Below are 23,005 nucleotides of genomic sequence, written 5' to 3' on the forward strand. Positions count from 1 at the left end.
AAACCCCCCCCCCCCCCCCCCCCCCGAGCTGGCATGCATGCTGTGCCAGCTAGTACGCGCAGAGGCACCCAGCACCTGCTCCAGCAGCGGGATAACGTCCTTAACATTCTCGATCTTCATATCAGTCACCAGCACCAGCGCGTTCTCATACTCCACCAGCAGCCGCTCGCTGTTGTTCACAAACTGGGGGGAGATGTAGCCGCGGTCAATCTCCATACCCTCCTGCACCTCCACCGTTGTCTCCAGCGAGTTGCTGGTCTCAATGGCAAGAACGCCGTCGGCACCCACCTACGGGGGGCGGTGCAAAGCAAGCAGAAGTTGTTGTTTTGCCATAAAGGAGGGCAGCCTATGCAGCCTGCCATGCAAAGAAAGGCACTGTTTAAATCAAACCGTGCAACGACCTGTCACGTGGCCCTTATAGTATGCCTGCACACCTTCTCCAAAGCATCGGCAATCATCTGGCCAATCTCATCGTCATTGCCGGCAGAGATGGCAGCCACGCTCCTGATTTCACTGCCGCCCTTGACCGGCCGCGCATGCTCCTGCAGCTTATCAACCTGCAAAGCCAGGCAGCAATGGGCCAGCACGTTTGCGCCTGTCCCCATGCGACGATGCGCAGCACCCCTGCTAACTGTCAGCCTTGCTGCAAAGTGTATTTCGCTTGAAACCTGCCACTGGTGCCCGCCCACACACCACTGCGGCTGTTGCTGCCTCACCAGATAGCTGCAGGTCTTGTCGATGCCGCGCTTGATAGAGATGGGGTTGGCGCCTGCCGTCACGTTCTGCAGGCCGTACCGGATCATGTCGCGCGCCAGCACCGTCGCAGTGGTGGTGCCGTCGCCAGCGGCATCATTGGTGCGCCCCGCCACCTCCTTGATCAGCTGGGCGCCCGCATTCTCCACAGGGTCCTCCAGCTCAATGGCTCGGGCAATGGACACGCCATCGTTGATCACCTGCGGCACGCCGTATGCCTGCTCCAGCACCACATTGCGACCTGCAAATTGTTGGGCGGGCGTGAAGGGCAGTGGTGTAGGCGGGCGCCAATTGGAAAAGGTAGGGGCAAGGTGGAGCAGCTGAGTGCTGGCGCAGGATTGCAGCAGCAAGTGGCTGCCGATCAGGCTGCATCGCACCGCGTCCGACCCGGCATGACCAGCTTGGCAATAAACAACGGCTCACCGCGGGGCCCCAGGGTGACCTGCACCGCGTCCGCCACCTTGTTGATGCCATCTTGCATCTTGCGGCGGGAGGCATTATCAAAAATGATGTCTTTTGCTTCCGCACGGATCACCTGCACGAGGAAAGGGCAAGGTGACTTGGTGGAAGGGGGCGGCGGGGGTGGTGACGCGTCGGGCGGCCATGCACAGCAAAGCAAACATATGCTTTGAGGCCTCAAGCGCGGTGTCCATCCACACTGGGGTGCAGGGCAGGGCCCTGCTCGCCAAGCACACAGCCGGCCTTCCAGAAGCAGTGCAGCAGTCTCACCATGCGCTGCCCACGAGCCACGCGGCCATTCCGATGCAGCTTGGCGCCCAGTGACAAGCCCTGAAATGAAGCCTGCAGCAAGGCAGACTTGTTGTTAGACAGCCATTATTCCATGCTCTGGTGCATGCACGCCGCCCACGCACCTGCATGGCGATGGCTGGTAGCACAGGCTCGAACACGCTGAGTGGCTGACACTAAATATAGCCATTTATTTGTATAAGATGGGCCGAGGCGGTACAGCTGTGAGAGGAGCCTCGCGCTCAGTCACCCGATTCGCCATCCATCCGATTTAGTACTTGATATTCATGATGATGTTCCTGAAGGCAGGACCGCCCCGCTGAACACCACTTCAACAGCAACGGCATGCCTGGCGACCTGCAGGCCATGAGCTGGCACCCGACGGCAGCGCTGAACCGACTGGCCAGCAAGCTGCGCCACGGCCTTCCATCTAGTTCGTCGCCCGCTGGTGGAGCCGCCAGGGTGAGTTTCCTTGCCTGAGAGACGAGAAACCAGGTTGCAAGGAGGTGCACCTGTGCCTGCCAGTGCACCACGTGGGCGGCAGAGCTGGCCCAGGGCAGCGCTCACCGCAGCTAGGCAACAGGTGGTGCCCTCTTCCTACCTAGCACTCATCTGTGCAGCTGCTGCCTGCACGAAGACAACCCTTACGACGGTACTCCAATGGCAGCCAGAGGGTGGCAACTGCGGCATCCTCTGGCACCGAAGCGGCAACAGAGGAGGGCGGCACAGGCAGCGACAGCCGCATCATTGAAACGGAACTGCGGCTGGAGGCGGAGCGGTCATACCTGTCGGTCAGTCCCTTGCCTTTCAAACAGCAGGTTGCCATTGTACAAGGGCAGCCTCCTGCGCTGTGTTCAGTGCTCGTGCCGCGACTCTCTGCACCCCCGACGGACTTGTGAGCTGTTGGGTTGCCAACATGTTTTTTCTTTTGCACCGTCTGCAGTATGCCATGTCTGTGATTGTCGGTCGGGCGCTCCCTGACGTGCGCGACGGTCTCAAGCCAGTGCACCGCCGCATCCTGTATGCCATGCATGAGCTTGGCCTGCAACACAACAAGCCCTTCAGGTGGCAGGCGCACGGGCCAGACGTGCACGTGCTTGCTATTTGTGGCCTGCTGCCTGCCATCATTGCCCGCCAATATGAGCAGGTCGTGTCGCTGACGCTGCAATCCCACGCCTTCTGCTTGCACAGGAAGTGTGCGCGTGTTGTAGGCGAGGTGCTGGGCAAGTTCCACCCGCATGGCGACACCGCGGTGTATGATGCGCTGGTGCGCCTGGCCCAGGACTTCTCCATGCGCGTGCAGCTGGTGGATGGTCATGGAAACTTTGGCAGCCTGGACGATGACCCGCCCGCGGCGATGAGGTCTGGACAAGGCCAGCAAGGCCAGCAAGGGCAGCGCCTCTGCATGCATCACTTTGCCAATCTATGGTATTGACCAGTGTTGCATGCTCCAACTGGCTTCTTAAGGTACTCACTTGGCCCTCCAGTCGGGAATGATGCAATGCAGGTACACCGAGTGCCGGCTGCAGGCGGTGGCCAGCGCCATGCTGCTAGCAGACCTGGAGGCAGACACCGTGGACTTCATGCCCAACTTTGATGCCTCCGTAGTGAGCAACTAAATTCCAGCTCAATTTTAGTTTGTGTGTTGTTCTCTGCTATAGTGGGTTCTGCGCTCATGGTGCTGTGGCCCTGCAGGACGAGCCCTCAGTGCTGCCTGCCCGTGTGCCCAACCTGTTGATCAATGGCACGAGCGGCATCGCGGTTGGCATTGCCACCAAGATTCCGCCACACAACATGCGTGAGGTGGTTGAAGGGCTCAAGGCGCTGATCCACAACCCAGACATCACTGTGCGCCAGCTGATGCGGCACATCCCCGCCCCAGACTTTCCAACAGGCGCGCTGGCTGCCAGTGCCGAGGGAACCTTCCTAGGAGCTGCAGAAATGCCGCAACAGACTGAGACGAGCCTGCCACCTACTGCCACAGGGGGCGAGATTATTCTTACAGATGCAGTGCGGCAGGCGTACGAAGAGGGCAAGGGTGGCATCCTGATGCGGGCCAAGATACACATAGAGGATGGCAGTGGCAGCACCACTGCCGCTGGCGGGGCCAAACGGAAGCCCAAGCGTTCAGGCAGCAGCGGCAGCGGCAAGCCCCTCGTGGTCATCACAGAGCTACCATACCAAACAAACAAGGTGAGGGGTTGGCTTGCAGAGCATTTCCGCTCGTGCCTTGCATCGTTTCCCCGTTCACTCATTTCCCACCTGAATAGTCTGTATTTGAGCCTTTGCATTGGTTTGCAGTCGGCCCTGGTGGAGCAGATTGCACGTCTGGTGGACGCTGGCACCCTGACCGGGGTGAGCGACATCCGGGATGAGTCGGACCGGGATGGCGTGCGGGTGGTGGTGGAGGTCAAGAGAGGTGAGTTGGCAGGCTGCCTTGAAGTGGAGGGTCTGCAGTGTGCTGCACATACAACAAATCGAATGCCATGGTACTCAGAACAGACGAGTTGGTGTCCTCCTGCCCGTCTGGCTGGACCTGGGAGCTTCTAAAGCTCAACCTGGTCTCAGACCAAGTTGCACTGCCAGCTGCTGCATGTTCCTGCCTTCCTGCAGGGGGTAACGCGGACCTGGTTCTCAATCAGCTGCTGAAGCACACGGCAGTGCAGTCGCGCTTCAGTGCCAATATGGTGGCCTTGGTGGGTGCAACACCGCTGACCCTTACTCTGAAAAACTTCCTGCAGCATTTCCTCAGCTTCAGGTCTGTTGAGGAGCATGGTTGCATTTTCTGCATAACTGTCCTTTGTTTGGATTTGGGTCAATCATTGTGACTAATTTTGTGTAGGTGTGAGGTTGTGGAGCGGCGGGCGCGGCACGATTTGTTGCGAGCACAGCAGCGGCTGCACCTTGTGGACGGCTTTGTCACCGCCATGCGTGACTTGGATGCAGTTGTGCATGCCATCCGGCAGGCATCCGACGGCGCTGCGGCCTTGGTGGTGCTTCGAGCTTCTCCATTTGGGTTGAGCCGAGAGCAGGCAGAGGGCGTGCTGGGTATGACACTGCGGCGTCTGACCTCATTGGAGGCCAGCAAGCTGCAGGAGGAGCAGGCACAGCTGCAGGCCAAGTGAGTGGTATGTGTATGCGCTTACAGGGGGTCTGGTGATAGCTTATACCAGCGCAATCAGCAGCAAGCATGCCCGCTGCTGCTGGTCCCTTTTGTAGGATTGCGGACCTGCAAGACTTGCTGCAGCGGCAGGACCGCATTCTGCAGGTGGTGACGAGCGAGGCAGAGGAGCTGGCTGCCAAGTTTGGCACGCCACGCCGCACGCACATCATCACTGATGGTGCGTTTGCTTTAGGTGCTGGCTGGAATGCAGGACTGCGGATGGCACCTCTTTGGATGTCAGTGAGTCGTGCCACGTGAAATTGCATCATATTCTATGTTTGCATGGAATGCCCAGCCCGATTTGTGCTCCCTGATTTGCTGGCCTGGTTTGCAGGTGAGGTGGAGCTGCGACATGAGGATGTGATCCCCAATGCTCCCAGTCTAGTGGTCTACAGCCGGCGCGGCTACATCAAGCGCGTGCGCCCAGACACCTTTGGAGCGCAGAAGCGGGGGGGCGTGGGTGCGTTGCCGCTGCTGTAGTTTGGAAGCTCTAACATGGACTTGTGGTGTTCATGAAGGTCACGCAGAACAATGGTCGCTTCCTGTACTAACCTGAAGCCCCTGCACATGATGCGCAGGCAAGGCGGGCGCACGGCTCAAGGAAGATGACAGCCTAGATGAGGTTGTGTATGTAAACGACCACGATCATCTTCTATTTTTCACCACCGAAGGCCGCGCCTACTCGCTGCGGGCATATGACGTGCCTGAGGGCACCCGTACCGCTGTTGGTTCCGCTGTGACGCAGGTTAGCAGTGTGACGCCTGGGGCAATCGTTGCTGCTATCTTGGGCTGAGACAGGATTGCTCCTTAGATTTGTATGAAGCACCCGTGTATGGGTCCTTTTGCCTGCCTGCAGGTGCTACCATTTGACAAGAGCACCCGCATCGCGGCCATGGTGCCCGTGTCCGGCTTTGGTGCAGCGCTGGGGTCTGCGGAGCAGGATGTCGTGATGCTGACGCGCAAGGGCCAGATAAAGCGTACAGCGCTGAAGCAGTTTACCTCCATCAACCGCAGCGGCCTGGTAGCCATGGGTGTCCGGGTGAGTGCAGAAGAGCTGCATTGGTAAACGAAGGAAACAAGGTCTCCAGGCACACTTGTTTTCTTTGTGTTTTCTCCCTTGGCAGCTGCCATCCGCCCTACTACCCTTTTTTTGCTCTGTTCATGTAGGAGGGCGACAGCCTTCAGTTCGTGGGCCTTTGTTCCCCCACCGACTCTGTGTTGATTGCCGCCTCCAACGGATCCGCGCAGCACTTTGCCATCACCAAGCTGCGGCGCATGGGACGCGCGGCTGTTGGCAACAAGGTAGCTGGAGGCACACACTTTTTGCTTTTTAGCTTCACAGCCCTGAATTTCAACACGCTTCCTTTCCGCTGTGAGACATCAGGCGCCCCCTCTCCCTCCCTTGTACTACGCGTAGTCCATGACTCTGTCGAAGGGCACCGACATTGTGGCCATGGCGATTCTGCCTGCGGGCATTGTGGCAGAAGGACCTAATGACGAAGACTACTTGAGCATAGAGGGATCGCATGATATGGACTATAGCGAGGGAAAGGCTGCGGAGACGCCTGCTGAGAGCAGTAGCAATGAGGAGCAGTCAGCGGGGCCGTACCTGCTGCTGGTTACACAGCAGGGCCTGGGCAAGCGCACCTGCATCTCTGAATTTCGGCTCCGTGCACGCACCGGCAGTGGCATCCAAGCCTTGCGACTTAACCTGGGGGACCGGCTGGCAGCGGTCCAGGTGGTGGGCATAGCGCCGTCGGGCAGCAGGGAAGCGGCGCTGGATAGCGGCAGCGAGGATGAGAGCAGCGCTACCAAAACCAGCAGCAGCGGTCGCAAGCCTGAAGCCGGGGCAGATGTGGTGCTGTCCACGCAGCAGGGACAGCTTGTGAGGGTGCCCGTGGCAGATGTGAACATCCACTCCCGCTTCGCAAAGGGCCACCGGTTGGTCAAGGTGCGGCAGGGTGATGAGGTGGTGGCCGCAACCGTTCTCAGTAAGTGATCTCTGTTGGCGTCTGCGGCACAATCTGTAACACTACTCAGCTGTGGCTTAAGGAAGACTTGGTTGTTGTTGCACTGCGAAAAGCCGCATGCAGAGGGCAAGGTTTAAGAGATTTGCTTCTCTTGCTTTTCCTTTTAATCAAGCTTCCTCCTGTTGCTTTGGAGCAAGCTTCCTCGCTGCAACGGCGGGCCGCTTCCCACCAACTTTCCGCCTGCCAACGACCGGCTTGCCGCCTGCTGCCTTGCTGCTGCCGCTCTTGCCAGCATGACCGCCTGTGCCCTGCTGCCATGCGGCCTTGCCTTCCTGCTGCCGCTTCACGCCTGTCAGGCGCAGTGTGCGACCTTTAAGCTCCGCGGCACCCTGCTGCTTCAGTGCTGTCTTGGATGCCTCCTGGCTCTTGAACAAGATGAAAGCAACTCCCTTGCCTACGCCAGTCCTTGAATCCCGTACCACGCGCACTGCCTCCAGATTGGCGGCGCCAAAGTGGTGGATAATCTCCTGGTCCTGCGCATGGGTGCACAAAAAATATCTGTTAACCCACATTGGGCCACTACCACCCGAGATCGAACGATCATAATCAATTTCTGCCATTTACCAGAAAGGACAGGAGCAGCAGGCATTGTGCGAAACAGCGACAGAACACACTTTTATGTCGTGCGCCAGGTTACCAACAAATAAAGAGCGTTGAGGGTCAAACACCACCTCCTTTCCTCCCTTTGGAGCCGCATGGTCAACACGAAGTAAGTGCCCCTGGAACTGCAGCAGTTCAGGATGTTTTTTAAACGTGTGGTGTCACACATATCTTCTGTTGCAGGGCAATCATGATCCCCCACCAACAGCCAGGCTACAGCTATCACTTGCCTCCTGCATGTTGAGGGTCAGCGCTGCATCAGCTGCAGCATCATCCGCGAACACCACATAGCTGCATAGGCGGCACAACGGGGAGCCAATACGTCAGTTTCATCATCTCAAGACATCTGCTGCAAGTGAGCACATGAAACCAAGGCGGGCAGGCAAGGGGTCGCAACTCACGCATGCGCAGATTGGTCTGCATCGATGGCACCCGAGGCGATGGCACCGCGGCGCGGGATCTTGCTGGTTGGATCCCGCTGCAACGGCAGGGAGCGCAGGCGCACGGATTCCACCCGCCCGCACCCAGCAAACAGCTGGGCCAGCGACTTGCGCTTGACGTGTGCCGGCAGGTTGCCCACAAACACGGTGCGGGGGAGCCGGTCGTCGGCCTCTGCCGTCGCTGCTGCCGTTGGCGGTCCCCGCTGCGTCGTCCGTTGTGGCGGCTGCTGAACCTGGACAATCTCCTCGCGCCGCTTCTTCTTTTGCTTCCCCTGCTCTCCATTAGCCACCCCTACACCGCCCGCCGTCGACCTCGGCCGCTTCTTCTTCAGAGCTTCCGGCTCTCGGGCCCCTGGCCTTTGCAAAGGGGCCGGATAGCTTTGCAAAGCTTGCTCTGCGTTGGAGGGGCCGTAGCTAGAGAACAGAGCTGTTTGGGGCGACGCGTTCAACTGTCCAGGGAAGAGATTGCTAAAGATCGACATGCCCGGCGGTGCAGAGCGGCGATGTTGATAGCGGGGAGAAGGGCCGACAAACGTCGGTGCTAGCTCTCATGTGCACCTCCTGTCCACCCACATTTCTGCATACTGCAGTATACTGCAGCTTTTGCAAAGCCGTGCCCTCTCTGCTTCAGCAGCCATCGTTGCAGCACTCCAAGAACTTGAAGTTTTCGGTAGACATTGCTGTCGCCCGCGATCGTTTCGCGGTGGGAGGTTCCGGTAAGCAGCTATGTTGGCCTGCAGAGGTGAATCTCGCCTCCAGGCTCCAAATGTTCCTGACGGCCACGGCAGCGGTTCACTGGCGGCGGCGGCAAGCGTCCCTCCTAGTTGCGCCTCCCTACTTTTCGCCGCCTGCCGTTTGCAGAGTATGCTGGCACTGGGCCGGTTCCTGCAGCAGCAGGCGCAGGACGAGGCTGGAGACCAGTACGTCGACCTGCTGGAGCGCCTGGTGCAACGGGTATCCGACGCAGTCTTGTTGCCAGATCGCCGCGAGGCGCTGCAGCAGCTGCGCGACCTGCTGCTGGGAAGCCCCAAGGCTCAGCTTGCTTTTGGGGCCGTAGGCTTTCCTGCGATGCTGCAAGTTGTGCGGGATCGCGACGACGGTGAGATGGTGCAGCTAGCACTGGAGAGCCTGGCAGCAGCGGTGGCCGTCGGCAGCGAGGCACGCACCACGCAGGTAGGGATACCCTATAGGCTCCTCGTTGCTGTGCAATTCTGCCCTATGAACTACTAGCCGTCACGCCACCTTGCACCTTGCCACTTACTGCGAGTGTGTGTAGGCAGTTGCCGTCAACGCTCAGCAGCTGGCGCGCATGCCCGATGCCATGCCGCTGCTGCTAAACCTGCTGGAGCAGGGGCCGGCGGGCGTGCCCGACTTTTACGCGCGCTATTACACTCTGCAAGTGCTCAAGGGCCTGGCATCGGCAGCGCCCCATCATCTGCAAGAAGTGCGGCGTCGGGAATCAGTACTCGTGTCAACAGGATCATCGCGTCGCCTGTGTTTGGGCCCCCCCCAAGTGCCCGGCTGGTAACGTGACATGCGCTTTGTTTCCCATGCATGCAGGCCATCCTGGGCACCCCGCTGGGCGTGACCCGACTGATGGAGCTGCTTGGGGAGCAGGAGGTGCTGCGCAATGAGGCTCTTCTGCTGCTCACGCAGTTGGCAGCCGGCAGCAGCGACCTGCAGAAGATCGCCGCGTTCGAGGGGGCGTTTGACCGCCTGTTTGGCATCATCAGGTGCGTGCTGGTCAGCGGGGCCGCTGAGTACACCACCCGGGGGCAGGCAGGGAGGCTGTGTCATGTGAGGTTATCTGCTTCCATATCCCTCTCACATGCCACACGCAGAGAGGAGGGCATGCTTAACGGCGACATCGTGGTGCAGGACTGCTTCCAGCTCCTCGCCACACTGCTGCGCGGCAGCCCACCCAACCAGCTCATGTTCCGAGAAACCGGCTTCTTGGCGCAGCTGCCTGTGATTCTGCAGCTCTCAGAGGACGGCAGTCGGCAGCTGCCGTCACAGAAGGGGGCAAACCTGGTGGCGGCTATGGAAGTGGTGCTGGCACTGCTTCCGCCCCCTGCAGGTGGCCCTATGACGCCCATTTGCAGCTGTCAGGCGGAGAACCGGCAGGCCTTGCTGCACCGTGGGCTGTTGGACGTCTTAATCGGGCTGGCGCTGCAAGCTGGCGGCGCATTAGATGACACCGTACGTGCCCAGGTATGCCCTCTAATCAGGTGCAGAGCAGCATGATGGGCTTTGCTTTGCAAGCATGGAGAATGCATGCAGACAAAGCGCCTGTTCTTGGCACAGCTCGCCGTATGTGCCGCCGAGGGTGTCATTCTTTGCGCCGCCTTTTGCAGGCTCTGCTTTGCTTAGCAGCGCTCATCAGTGGCAGCCTACTGCAGCAGGACCAGCTGGCAGAGGTGTCGGTCAAATCAGCCAGCGGCGAGGTGGTGCCACTTCTACAGGCAGTGCTGCAAGTTGCGGTGTCGGCACAATCTGCAGCCGAGCAGGTGGCTGCAGATCGCCTCCTTGAGGCCTACTGCTGCGGCAACGCTGCAGGGCAGTCAGTTCTGGCCAGCTCTCTGAGGAATACGGCGGCGGCAGTACCCGACAGTTTTGGTGGTTATCTTCTGCTCAGCCTGGGATGGCATGGCAGCATGGCCGAGGTGGCTACCAGCAGCAGGGCAGCAGCAGCCGTGTCGCACGTAGTCGGTGGGAATGCAGGCATTCAGACGCACTTGCTGACGCTGCAGGTGCAGCTGCAGACACAACAGCAGCAGCAGCAGTGGCGGCAGCTGGGACACACCAACAGCAGTGCCAGTAGCCTTATCGCCCTGTGCACCTCGCATTTGGGCCTGCTTGTCACGCATTATGGTCAGCAGCCTGTCAGCGTGCGTGCTGCAGCCAACATTCTGCGCCTGCTCCTGCTGTGGCTGCACGGCTGCCCGCCAGCCGTCACCGCCTTCCTTCGGGCGGTCGCGCACTCACAGCCCTTCTTGGTGGACTCCATCCGGGGCAGCAATGCTTGCAGCACATCTGCCAGCAGCAGCAACCCGCTGACACGCAGCATGTTGGCACTGCTGCTGGGGCTGTGTGCCTTGTACGCCGAGGATGCGGCAGGCACCCCCAGCCAGCAGCAGCTGCTGACTGCCATTGACAAGCAGATCGGGCAGGAGCAGTATCTGAGCATTTTGGACTCCTTACAGCATCAGCCAGCAGTCAAGGATAGCAGCAGCAGTGGCAGCATCTTTGGGGAAGAGCCCAGCATCAGCCCAGCCTTCGCTGCCTGCTTGGCCATGCTCGCAGCAGAAGTGCGGAAGAGTGTCACTGGTGCGAGCCCCCCTGCAGTGCACCCTGTGCCAGCGCCTCCGGCTCCGCATGGTATACGGCTGTCTGATGGTGCTGCGCCACCCGCTCCAAGCAATGGTGCGGATGGCACCACAGCAGGGTTGACAGCGCCCATAACCAATAAAACCACCGCCATGCCGACATCATTGTTGTCACCACCCACTGCCCCCGTGGCCCCCAGCCGTGCAACAGCAGTCATCACAGTGCCCAGCACAACAGCGCCCCTACTTCCTGTGCTGAGTGCCGGCATGGCCCCAGCTGTGCAACCCAACAGCCATGCAACCACGGCGGCATTGCCAGATGCTACTGCTTCTGGCGCAGGAGATGCGCAGCTACGGCTCACGGCCGAGGCGCTGCAGAGGTGAGCACCTGCAATTGGAGGCAGCTTGTCATGGGTAAAGCCAGGAAGCTCGGCATGAAATTCAGCTGGAAACACAGGGAACAGCATGCAGGCTCAAAGTTGAGCCACTTGTGCTTTGCAGAGAAAATCAGCAGCTGCGGACGGAGCTGGCTTCCATGACCGAGCGGCTGCGCTGTGCCACCGGCAATGGCACCGCATCTCAGGCGGCATTGGAGGCTCAGGCAGCGGCAGAGGCACAGGCAGACGTGCTCCGGCAGCAGCTCGTCGTGGCACAGCAGCAGCTGTTGGAGGTGCAGGCTGAGGTTGAGCGAGCTCGCGCCGATATGACAGCTGGTCAAGTGGCTGCTCGCAAGCTGGAGATGGATTTGCAGGACCTGTCTGCAGCATACAGCACCCTAGACGCCCACGCCGACAGCCTGCAGCAGCAGGTGGATCAGCTGCAGTGCGATCTGGCAGGTGCCAGGCAGCGGCAGGACGATGTGGAGGTTGTGGGTGCAGGAGCACAGCAGGGCGGCACTAGTCAGATTGAGCTGCAGCAGCGGCTAGAGGCGGTGCGCCAGGAGGCACAGCAGGAGGCAGACGATGCTATGGCTGATCTGCTCGCCTGCCTGGGCATGGAGGAGGCCAAGGTGGCTGACTGGGCGCCCACGCGGTGCTGTTTGGGAGCCTGGATAAAACCTGCTACACCAGCGTCCCTGGATTTGCCATGGATTCATGTTTTGGCTGCGACTCTTTCAATGCAGGTGGCGCGGCTGAGGGAACGGCTACAGGCTTATGGCGTGGACTGCGACGCCCTGCTGGCTGACATTGTGGTGGCGGGGGAAGAAGAGGACGTGCTGCAATGATGTCCGGCGCCGACAAGCGCTCGCGGCAGGACGCGGCGGGACGGCAGGACGCGGCAGCGCTTCGTATGCGCGAGAGCAGTGTCCTCTGCGCAGGCATGCAGTATTGCCAAGCCAAAAGCTGCGGAGCTGCGTGCCCACTTGACACTGCTTGGTGCGCGCGCCGAAGAAGTAAAACAACCGCTTGCCAGACCGCCTTGTGCCGACGCAAACGCAAGACTTGAGCACCAAGTGCACATCGGATGTAATCGGAGCCGGTGCTGGCTGCTGTGGAGGCGGTGGGGGTTAGCACACGAGCCTAGGCCTGTGGGGGAGAGCCTCGGAGATCGACCGAGCTGTTGGCACTGTACTTCTTGGAGTGTCGCCCGCGCCTGACTGCAATCCCGAGCAGACCGCTTTGCCTGCGGTAGGTCCCGAGTTTACCGGGAGCCACGGGCGTGACACCCGTTTCCTGCCGGTACGGCCGAAGTACAAATCACGCGTCCCGCGTAGTCGCTTCTTCTTCTTCTTCTTCTTCTTCTTCTTCTTCTTCTTTCCGAGTGAATGAGTTGAAGTATTCCCATGTCCAAAATGAGCCTCTCTCAATCCTTCAAGGTGTGCCACATCGCTGGGCTCGTCTCTGATTACCCACATTAGTGTTATGCAGACAAGATTCGAGAAGGGATGGTTACGAGGCCTTGCTTGTGCTCATATGTGCGCAGGACCTCTGCGCCGTCGCTCCTCCCCCCACCCAGCCCCTGGGCAAGCTGGACGGCATCGCCAAGACGCCTTCTGGGCGCCGCTCCACAGCGGCGGAGCTGTTGCAGGAAAAGTACAATGTCAAGGCACGCGCATTGGCGTGGCTGCATATGTGCATATCAACATTCTATCTGATCACAGTTGGATGGGGGCTGTCAACTGGCCGTTTCCCTCTGATTCTGCGGCTGCAAAGTTTGCTCCATCTATGCAATGCAGGCAATCCAGGAGTCTGAGAATGACAAGGCAAGATGTGTGACGTGCTGCATGGTCACAGATCCACCAGCGATAGCCCGTTTGCCAGCCTTGTAGGTGCTCATCGTTTTCGGTGATTGTCATTGCAGGCAGAGATCGTCATTGTGTGTGAGCCGGAAGGCATGTCGCTGCAAATGGGCGGCATGCATCCGCGCGCCTCTTTGTACGAAAAGCCGGTCAACCTGGAGGCTGCCAAGCAGGCAGGCGTTCCCTGCCTTCTGCCGCTCCTGCCAAGATGAAATGAGGCGCATCAACTTTGTGATTGGATTACCACGCTGAGCAGTTACGTTTCGCAAACACCACCAACGGCGCCCTACTTCTCCCTGGGGGTGCCTGCAGGCTCATGCCGAGTTTCGGCGTGTGATGCGCGAGAAGGGGGTGCGGGTGCTGACAGTGCGGGAGATCCTGGCCTTTGGTACTGTCGACCATGTTGGAGCCCGTGTGGAGCTGGAGGGGTTTGCGATGCAGGTGGAGTTGTAGATGCGCTGGAGCATAGGGAGGTTGGGTATTTTTGCTAGAGGGCTGGAGTTGTCTTGCATCGTTCTTCGAGGACCTCTTGGTTGCTCAACTGGGCCACCTGCACTTCCTGCTTCTCCCCTCTGCAGGCGCTGACATACCGGCTGGCAGAGGGGCACAGCCTGGAGGAGCTGGAGGAGAAGGACCGCTACTACCTGAGCGATGAGTATAAGCTGACTGTGCTGCAGCACATGTCGGTGCCGCAGCTGATTGACACCATCCTCATCAACCCCACCGTCAACATCTCGCCGTCCTATCGCGACACGGGTGCGGGTGCTCTGGGGCGCAGCAGGTTGACTTGGGCGGTGCTGCTGTAGGGCTGTAGGACCCCTGCTGGTTGTACTGTTCTATACTGTATTGTACGGCTTGCACTCTCAGAACACCAGTCTGCATCCATGCCATGCGTTTGCAGGCCTGAACGCCACGTATAGCTTTGAGCCGCTGAGCAATTTGGTGTACACACGGGACCAGCAGATCACCACGTGCCGCGGCATCATCATGGGGCGCCTGCGCTCGCCGCAGCGCAACCTCGAGGTGTCGCTCATGAAGTTCTGCTTGCAGAAGCTGGGTGAGGTGGCACGGTGATGTGCAGCCTGGTTTAGCTGGCGTCCCTTTATGGGTGTACTGATTGAACAACAGGCTGCGTGCACTGCTGCCTTCCTGCTTGTGTTGCTGTGCCTGCCCTGGACAGCAACAGACGTTGCCCCGTGCCGTCTCTGCAGGGTTGCCCGTGGTTGGCGAGATAGCAGAGCCAGGCTACTTGGAAGGAGGTGAGGAGAAGGAGCAACACACACCATCGAGCCGTATGCATTTCAAGCATTATACTGCTGCAGTATAACAGTTCTCACGCGTCTGTGGTGCCTATCAACTCACCACTTTGCGGTGGACCCTTCCCTTTCCCGCAGGCGATTTCTTTCCCGCGAGCCGCGATCTGGCGCTGCTGGGCATTGGGCTGCGCTCCAATTTTGATGCCTGCCAGCAGCTGATGGACCAGGACCTGCTGGGCACGCGGCGCTTTGCAGTGGTGCGTGATGACTACGAGCAGCACCAGGTATGGTGGTATAGGAATTGCAATGGTGTGGGATCCCTGGGCGCGAGGGGACGGGTCACCTTGCGCAGGTGACTGCCAAGTCTAACTATCTGGTTGGGCCAGCAGCGCCTCGTCCCTGGGCCCTGGCCCACGAAACCTGCAAATTCCTCTTCATCCCCTTCCCTCTGCTGTTTAGGACCGCATGCACCTGGATTGCGTGTTCAGCATTGTCAGCGACAATGTCTGCATCATGCTGGAGGAGATGATGGGGGAGGGCAGCCCCACGCGGCGCCTGGTGGACGAGTACACCAAGGGCAGCGATGGCAGCTATGGGCTGTCCAGGCAGGGTGTGGAGTTCAGCCAGTACATGCGAGACAACGGCTACCACATCATCCCAATCAAGCCGCACCACCAGCTGGTGGGTGGGTTGGGTTTGAGGCAGCGCAGTAGCTAGCTAGCTCTGGTGCTCGCATCGCGGTGTTCTGCACGGAGGCCAATGTCATCTGCCTCATCTGCAAGTTTCACCCTCTTCCCGCTCCCTGGCCCCAGGAGTATGGGTGCAACATCCTCAACCTGGGCAATGAGCGCATCATTAGCGTGCACATGGAGACGGCTCGCCAAATCGTGCAGTCCCCCCACTTCTACGGCGGCGTCCAATGCATCGACTACTCACCCATCACCTCCATTTAAGGGGCCGTGCACTGCTCCTTCCCAGTTGTTAAAGCGCGTGCCGCGTCCCTTTTGAGCTGTGCAAGACGAGCTGGTGTGATTTTTTCTATTTAGAACCTTGTGTTGCTTGCAATGCCTAAACTCCCTTGCATCGCATCATGAGCTGGTGATTGAACAAACGACACATCTGCTGCCTTGCCCAACAACAATTCTGCGTCTTGACGGTCACTGGCGCCGCCGGTAGAGGTAGAGGTAGCCTCGATCAAACGGAGGGTGCTGGCTAGCAGCCACCTTCTCGTCGTTGAAGATGACCCACTGCCCCTCCTTCTTGACATGGCACACGTAGTGGCCACAAGTGGTGTTGGCACCCATGTGGCTGACAATACCCACCAGCTCGTACTGGCCCGGGCCATCCAGCAGTTGGGCTGCTGATGCACTGGCGTCACCCGATGGGGCTGCCGCCATGCTGCCGCCTGCATGGCCGTTGAAGGTATCCAAGGTCAGCCGGCGAGAAGGGCGAGTGAGCAGTGGGCGACGGCATTGTAACGCTCGACACACATGTGCATCCCCATGGCTGGCAGGCACCGCTGCATGTTGGCTCGATGCACATACCTGCGGCGCTGGTGCTTGTCGCCGCCGCTTCCTCCACCTCAATATCCAGGTTGTCATGGCGGCTGAACAGCCAATCGACTGCACGCTCCACACTACCCTGGCAGGCGGCCAGCGCGATACGCGCCTGGCGCTCGTTGAAACCCATATCTCCCAGCGTGGACAGACTCTCGGCGCTAGGCTCCGGTGCGCCGGGGCCGCCACCTGCGCCAGACATCATTGCACGCAGGGGGTGTGGTGAGTAGCATCAACCTGTAGGGTGCACAAGTGCCAGCAGCCGCCAGCAGCCGCCACACAAAGCCATGGGGTGTGTGCAAATGCAGATATGCCCTGCTTCCTGGTTCCCTTCGTTTAAAGTAAAGAGCTCCCACCTGCAACCCCACCAGTGCTGGCCTTGCCAGAGGCCGGCAGCGGGTCGTTGAAGTCAGGGTCTTCAATGTGGTCAAACACCCAGGTGGCGGCAGCATCAGTGCTGCTGTTGCCCACCGCCAGCGCTGCACGCTTGCTGCCATTCTCTGAGAACCCCATAGAGACCAACTGGGCAACGATGGTGTCGTCGGGTTGAGGGCCTGGCGGGGCTGCCGGGGCTGCGGCGCCATGTGAAGCAGCGGCGGGTGGCTCGTCTGGCGCATCTGGCTGTAGCTGCTCGCCCGCCTGCGTGGTGCAGCATGCACACTCGGGGGCGGTTGTACAAGCCCAGCCCCCTGACACCTCCCTCTTAGCCTGACCAAGCAAGCGGGCAGCTGAGACCTTGCAATGCAGGTGCGAAATCCAACTGCCATGGGCACCAGCGGTACGTGACAACTACAGGTCCAGACGCAAAGCGCTGGCCCACCTGCAGGCCCTGCGCCCGCAGCGGCTCCAAGTCCAGTTCCTCTGGCACCGGAATCTCCACATCCAACTTCTTCTCCTCCCCTGTCTCTGTTCGATAGTAGCGCAGCATCTGGACCAGCAGGTAGGGAGGGAAGGAGGAGAATCGGGGACGCTTGGCGGCCTGCGCAGGGAGGAGGGATGGACTTAGTCGAGGCGTTTAGCAGGCAGGCACAAGGGAGAGGTATGCAGCAGGTAGATGGGTGCAGCGGCATTGGTGCACAGAAGCTGCGGCTCTGCCACCGCTTTACCTGCGTCTTCCTGCCTGCTGCCGCCGAGCTGTAGCCATCCACCAGGTTGTCTGCAGCCCACATCTCCAGGCAGGCGGTGAAGGGCACGCGGGGTGTGACGTGCTCCTCCTCCTGCACCTCGCCGGTGAACAGAGGCAGGAGCGGTAGGAGCATTCAGTGGAGGTTCAGAGGTTCCAGAAAGCCTCTGCCCACCCCACCCCACCCAAACACACACGGTTGCCACTCAATTGTGGCACACCTTGGGCAGCACATCTGCCGCTGCCGACCCCTCCTCCTTTAGCTTCTGCCGCTTCTGCTGCCGCTCTTGGAACTGCTCCAACTCGTTGCGGTTCTCAGCGGCCTCCATTGGAATATGCAGGGCTAGGCAGGTCGACTCGCCGGGCACAAGCGCTACCTGCATGCACTCCAGGGCCCAAGTTAGCATTGGAAAGCAGCTGGCGCCCAGGTAAGCGCAGGGGAAAGCAGCTGACAACAAAGCGGCATGGGGCAAGAACAATCCAGCAGGCCAGGCTGCAGAGACTGCAGAACACACGGCAGCGCAAAATGAGTCGCACCCTGCCCGTCTCGGTGCATTGGATGCGATCCTCTGTGCCAAACTTGAAAAGACGAGTGGTGGGTTCCGCAGCAGCACCCGGCAGGCGGCTTCCAGCCGCATGTTCTGCGCGGCTCAACACCTCCAGCAGGTGCCCAAAGAACTCCTGTGCATCCTGCACAGCGGGGGCCAACAATGGCGGCAGCGGCACTGATGTCAATGAGGGGCAACAAGTGAATAGGCTGGAAACAAGGCAGACAGCCATGGCACCAGCCTCCACCGTAGGGCCACAATCAACATGGGGCCAGAATCGAGACTGAGCCCCCTACCTCGCCTCTCCCCACCCACCTGCTGCCTGCCGGAGCTGAATTCTGAGTGGCCCTTCCCCACCAGGCTCTTAAACGCCTGCGGGCGCACACTGATGCCGATCTCCTCCTTAACCTGCAGGGAAAGCAGGCAGACCTTACAGAGTGAGCAGCAGCAGCAACAGCCGCAGGCAGGAGAGGTATAGGTACACCCCTGGAACAACCGTGTGGTGCTGGGCTAGTGCACAGCGCTCTTACTACACCTGAACAACAGCTTCCAGGCTGCCCTCCATGATCATTGTCTCAGCTTCGTAGTTCATTGGCTGGGGTGCATTGGCGGCAGCCAGGGTGTCTGTCTTGCCAGTCAACAGTGCTGTGCCGACCTGTGACGAACATGGAGGGTGCAGAGAATTGCACGTAGGCTGCCAGGTGTTCGACTTGTGGCATAAAGCAGGCATTCTCCAACTCCCTCTTCCAAGTCGCTCGGCCACACTAACCTTGGCGAACTGAGTGGCAAAGTCAACGGCAGGGTCCTGAGGGGCGGTCTTGAAGATGTGTGCCGCTTTATCCACATAACGCTGATGCAGCTCGGGCAAAGCCCACAACAATTGCAGCACACTGTTCATGTAGCAGCTGTTGCCTAAATTAGTCAGGCCCACAAACCTTCACAAACACAAGCCATGACAGCAGACTTTAATGCAACGGGCACTAGCAAGATCGATACAAACACCCATGTTGTCGCATCAGCACATGGTTGTAGTGAACAAGATATACACTGCTTCCCAGTCGCATACTCACCCTGGTCCCGACAGTGGCTTCAGGTGTGCACCTGCCTCTGTGATCTTGTCAAACTCCATGGCCACGTTTTGGTCAATCTCCAGCTCAGCGATGGACTTCTCTGTCTTCTCCATCTGCGCCACGATCAGCAGGCCGCATGCCATGTATCAGGGTTAATTAAATTCCGCCAGTGAAGTGTTACATCTCGCTGAGCGCACATTGACTGCAGTTGCCAACTGCTACCTGTATCATGTCGATGCCCCAGTGCGCCAGGTGGCGTGCCAGGTGCGGGTCCAGCACCATGTCATCCTCCTCTGGAGCATAACTGTACACATCGGCGCCGTGTGGCGTGATTGTGCCCAGCTTGACCACCAGCGGGTATTTGCGCCCCGTCGCCTCATAATGTTTCATTGCAGAGCCGGTGCCCGAGTCCATGCCATATTGCTGCAGCGCACGGCGGTCTGAAATTGTCATTCCTACCGGCACTTGTCCGTCGCCTGTGAAGAGAGGTATTGTCATAACCAACAAAAATCAGAGGTCAGCTCACCTGGCGTCCACAGCCAATGAAGCCTGTCGAAAGATTGAGCCAAAGGTTCTCCTGCAACCCAGTCTCATCACACTTCCACTGCAAAGGATGTATGGAAGGGTGCTGATGAGTGCCGCACAGGTTGAACAGCTCCAGGCGCTCTTGGTGTAAATGCAGCACAGTCGCAGACCTCCTTGGGGTCCATAGGGATGTTTCGGGTGGCCGGAAGCTGCTCGAGGTGCTCGGCATACTTGCTGACTCTCCGCTCTTCATGCCAGGCACTGACTTTCTCCTGTACGGGTAGCAAGGAAAGCCGTGGGTGCCGTGCGTGCAGGGCGCGAAACACCAGGCAGCCAATCCAATATTGGGTTAAGCACAGCACGGGACATGGGCCGGCACGGGCTGCGCACAAGGGCTGAAAGGGCACGGCTTGCCTGGTGGCTGGCGCTGTCATGCTTCTGCACTGCCGTAATGCACGACAGCACTAGTTCTGGTAGCTCGGGGCATGGCAGGGGGATTCGCAGCCATGCAGGCAACAGCACCAGCGCCTGCACGAGGCGGGAGTGTACGAGATGACGCAAAACGGCAACATGTGCTGGCCTGACAACCCGCTGTATTGAAGCTGCTGCTGCGACACCAATGCATAGAGACATGAGGAACCGCTGTGTGTAATGGTTGGACAAGTTACCCGACCTCTTCGGTCTCTAAACGGTAATCTTTTTCGTCCAGCTGGAACCCGCCCTTCACCCCGATGGCCATCTTGTTGGGCTTCTCGTCCTCCCGCTTTTTGAGTTCCGCTTCGCTGAGTGGCACCTGGAAATGCAGTCGGTGTAATGGCAGTTGATGATGCGTGCAACAGCAGCACGCTCTTGGGTGTGAGCACTGCTAGAGGCTGCTGGAAGGCTCACCCGGCGAGCCTGTCGGTGCAGATAGAGCATGGCGCTGGTGCGCTGCTGGTCCAGCTCCATGTGTTCCTCGTCAAAGGCTTGGTGGGTGGCGAGGTTGATGTAGAGGCCGCCTGGGGACTCGGGCGAGGCAAAGCAGAACATGCACTCATCCTTGTAGACCCGGTCATAGTTCCCCGGCACCTTGACCTCGCGCATGTGCTTCCGCACGAGATCCAGCACAGAGTCATCCACTGTTGCCACCGCCATGAGGCTGCGCGCTGCTCGCTGTGCGCCGCCGGGCGGGGTGCGGCGGCGGCAGTCAGTGGGCGGCGAGTGGCCGGCCGTCGTGTGCTGGGGCTGCTGCCGAGACACTGCTGCGATAGCTCACAACTTTGGCTGTGATCACAACTCTTTGTGGGTCCTTCGGCTCCTCGGCCTGACCACGCTGTTTTTTTTGCCTCACGTCTCTGCCGGAGCCAGTGGAACAATGCGCAGCCGGGGCTGCATTGCACAGCCTTGAAGGGCCGTCATTTTCCACCACTTTGCCACCTCAGCGCTGATCGCTTTTCCACAAAACAATGAAAGGGCCCTCGGGTGCACGACGGACCGACCAGTTATGTCTTGCGGGGTATGCGAGGCCGCCAACACGCCGCTGGTCTGCGACCAGTGCTTCGCAGGCTCCCCCTGCCTGTCCGATAAGCGCAGCTTGCTGGAGCAGCGGGATGCCGCGGCGCAGCAGCTGAAGGCTGTGTTGGCAGACAAGGTGTGCTCGCCGCCGGCCGACCTGCCCGCTGCCCAGCGTCTGCGGTTGGCGCACCGCCTCAACGACTCTTGCGCTCCCCCCCTGCTGGCGTGCTACCAGGTGGCGCACCAGCAGCAACAGCGGCAGCTGTTGCACCTTGCCGAAGAGCTGCGTGCAACCCGCCAGCATGCCGCCGAGGTCGACCGCCAGCTGCAGGTGGAGCGTCGTGGCATACTGGCGGGCCATCAACAGCAGCAGCAGCGGCAGCTGCGCCTGCGTGAGGTGCAGCAGGACCTGGATGCACTGTCCCGCCAGATGGAGGCCCTGACAGCGCCGCATCGCAACCAAAAGGTGCAGGCCTGCGTCCGCAGCCTCGAGGCGCTGGCACGAGAGCAGCGCACCAAGTGAGTGGCGCATGGCAGCGGATCTTCTCTGCCTTCTGCACCAATCATCCGCCAGTTCATGCATCCAGCAGAGTCCTGTATGATGCAGAGGCCTGTACACCTACCCAGTTCACGCTTGAAAGAGTAGCACGTGCACCATCCAACCGATGTGATGCCAAGCGATCCTTGTGCACCATGCTGCTGGTCCTGCCCCTGCAGGGTGGTGTCACGAGCCATGGAGATTTTGCCGCTCAAGCTTGTGCCTTTGACTTGCCCAGTCGCATCCAACAGCGGCAGCCGCAGCAGCCTTGGTGCCGCAGCCCAGCGCGACTGCGCCGCAGTCTGCTCCCTGGTACTGCCTGACAAGCCAGTCGGCATGACGGAGCTGGCACAGCTCGCTGGCTCGCTGGGCAGCGCGCTGGGCTACCTGGCACTGCTCCTGGACCTGCTGTCCCGCTTCCTGCAGCTCCCTGTGGCGCATCGTGCCGCCTTCCAGGGCTCCACGTCGCGGCTGTGGCAGCCCGATGGGTTCTTTGATATGCGCCCCTTGCCCCCCAACGATGCCCTACGGCTGAGTTGGCCCGCGGCTGCCGATGGCGGCCGCAGCGGCTTGGGCCTGAGCGCCCTTGGAGGTGGCGGCAGCGCTGCTGCCACACAGCAACAACAGCGCCGTATGGAACAGCAGCTGCAGGCTGCGCTGCACGAGCTGCAGCGCTCAGCGGGCTTGCTGGTGTATGCCAGATTGGGGCCAGAGGCAGCATTTAAAGTGCCAGAGGACCGCTTGCCCTTTACCTGGCTGGCCAAGCTCTGCAAGCTTCTGGCGCTGGAGCCGCGGTCAAGCACTGGGCGCGTGGCGGTGCCAAGGGCAGGCCCCTTGCACGCCAGCGCTGTACTGGGGCGCAGCAGTTTGCTAGCTGGCAGCGCCTCCAGCAGCCAAAGTGTGTGGCTGGGTCAAGGTGAGCGGAGCGCAACCGTATGACTTCGCCTGTTATCTGCTCCCAAACAGTGACCTGTGTTCCATTTGGCCTTAACAATGCCGGTGCCTTTGTGCATGCAGTGGACCTGGACTGTCCAACCCTGCTGACCTCGGAGGGGCCCACTACCTATGAGGCGCCCGAGGAGGATTGGGAGCACTTGCCGCGGCCGGCGTACGGCATGATGCCACCACGCCCCTGGGAGGTAAGTGGCACCAAAAAGACCTGCATTCCACATGCCCCTACCTCAAGCCCTGCACCTCCCAGCACCTTGCGTAATTGATCACCTTTGAGCTCTGTCCGTTCTTGCTACCTGTGCTGCAGTTGGAGGATGTCGAGCACTGGGAGCAGGCAAATTTTGCTGACGGTGGCGGTGCAGGCGGAGGCGGCATCGGGGGCAGCACCGTGTCGTACGGAAGCAGCCCAATAGCGGCGCTGCATGCCTGGTTCACTAACCGCACACGTATGTACCTTGGCACCGCCCAGCCCACTGGGAGCTGATTGCCTCCTGGGTTTGGGGGCAGCTCCTGCAAGCAGGCATGCCCTTCTTGGTGATGTGTTTACGCTTGTTCCAAGGAAAACCTTGTGGTTCCCCATCAGATAGTCAATCAGACTGATGGAGTGCCAGAAACCGCAAGCAAGCGGGCTGTATAGCCCGTCACA

The 23,005-nt window shown here is 59.9% G+C and overlaps 6 protein-coding genes across 6 annotated transcripts in view; 3 read left to right on the forward strand and 3 right to left on the reverse strand.

The window, feature by feature from the left end:
* The window catches only part of CHLNCDRAFT_59237 (hypothetical protein), a 3,047-nt gene extending 1,391 nt beyond the window's left edge, over positions 1-1,656 (reverse strand). Inside the window, exons 1-6 of the mRNA XM_005843566.1 lie at positions 1,626-1,656; positions 1,483-1,554; positions 1,177-1,288; positions 717-994; positions 435-557; positions 76-288 (exon numbers count right to left, since the gene is read on the reverse strand). Coding sequence (XP_005843628.1) covers positions 76-288; positions 435-557; positions 717-994; positions 1,177-1,288; positions 1,483-1,554; positions 1,626-1,631 — 804 coding nt within the window. The 5' untranslated portion in view covers positions 1,632-1,656. The remainder of the gene's footprint in view (positions 1-75; positions 289-434; positions 558-716; positions 995-1,176; positions 1,289-1,482; positions 1,555-1,625) is intronic.
* Positions 1,657-1,812: 156 nt separating this feature from the next.
* Positions 1,813-6,694, forward strand: CHLNCDRAFT_56398 (hypothetical protein). The gene is made up of 18 exons (XM_005843519.1): positions 1,813-1,962; positions 2,121-2,291; positions 2,444-2,565; positions 2,692-2,862; positions 3,008-3,107; positions 3,196-3,409; positions 3,485-3,580; positions 3,632-3,693; positions 3,802-3,919; positions 4,114-4,258; positions 4,343-4,621; positions 4,720-4,841; positions 4,998-5,123; positions 5,242-5,408; positions 5,520-5,702; positions 5,831-5,965; positions 6,081-6,401; positions 6,459-6,694. Exons 1-18 carry the CDS (start codon positions 1,846-1,848, stop codon positions 6,660-6,662), a joined length of 2,853 nt encoding a protein of 950 aa, XP_005843581.1. The 5' UTR covers positions 1,813-1,845; the 3' UTR covers positions 6,663-6,694.
* Positions 6,695-7,690: 996 nt separating this feature from the next.
* Positions 7,691-8,411, reverse strand: CHLNCDRAFT_140240 (hypothetical protein; the record flags this gene model as incomplete). The annotated part of the gene is made up of 2 exons (XM_005843567.1): positions 7,691-8,090; positions 8,383-8,411. 2 exons carry the CDS (start codon positions 8,409-8,411, stop codon positions 7,691-7,693), a joined length of 429 nt encoding a protein of 142 aa, XP_005843629.1.
* A 186-nt stretch (positions 8,412-8,597) lies between these two features.
* On the forward strand, positions 8,598-12,284 carry CHLNCDRAFT_140241 (hypothetical protein; the record flags this gene model as incomplete). Its single annotated transcript, XM_005843520.1, has 9 exons — positions 8,598-8,906; positions 9,010-9,177; positions 9,294-9,466; positions 9,575-9,944; positions 10,088-10,240; positions 10,484-11,060; positions 11,400-11,439; positions 11,561-12,068; positions 12,183-12,284. The coding sequence occupies 9 exons, from the start codon at positions 8,598-8,600 to the stop codon at positions 12,282-12,284; spliced, it is 2,400 nt and encodes a 799-aa protein (XP_005843582.1).
* Positions 12,285-14,703: 2,419 nt separating this feature from the next.
* On the reverse strand, positions 14,704-20,748 carry CHLNCDRAFT_33094 (hypothetical protein). Its single transcript, XM_005843568.1, has 18 exons — positions 20,265-20,748; positions 20,050-20,169; positions 19,784-19,904; positions 19,547-19,641; positions 19,378-19,455; positions 19,074-19,274; positions 18,852-18,964; positions 18,471-18,716; positions 18,097-18,166; positions 17,737-17,923; positions 17,467-17,576; positions 17,217-17,321; positions 16,931-17,089; positions 16,467-16,749; positions 16,099-16,299; positions 15,367-15,959; positions 15,014-15,235; positions 14,704-14,838 (listed from the first exon to the last, which is right to left on the reverse strand). The coding sequence occupies exons 1-16, from the start codon at positions 20,508-20,510 to the stop codon at positions 15,712-15,714; spliced, it is 2,583 nt and encodes an 860-aa protein (XP_005843630.1). The 5' UTR covers positions 20,511-20,748; the 3' UTR covers positions 14,704-14,838; positions 15,014-15,235; positions 15,367-15,711.
* Positions 20,749-20,859: 111 nt separating this feature from the next.
* CHLNCDRAFT_140244 (hypothetical protein) lies at positions 20,860-22,843 on the forward strand (the record flags this gene model as incomplete). Its single annotated transcript, XM_005843521.1, has 4 exons — positions 20,860-21,389; positions 21,588-22,306; positions 22,426-22,547; positions 22,667-22,843. 4 exons carry the CDS (start codon positions 20,860-20,862, stop codon positions 22,841-22,843), a joined length of 1,548 nt encoding a protein of 515 aa, XP_005843583.1.
* Positions 22,844-23,005: the final 162 nt, after the last annotated feature.

The sequence above is a fragment of the Chlorella variabilis genome (genome assembly GCF_000147415.1).
Source record: "Chlorella variabilis unplaced genomic scaffold CHLNCscaffold_29, whole genome shotgun sequence".
Lineage (NCBI taxonomy): Eukaryota > Viridiplantae > Chlorophyta > Trebouxiophyceae > Chlorellales > Chlorellaceae > Chlorella > Chlorella variabilis.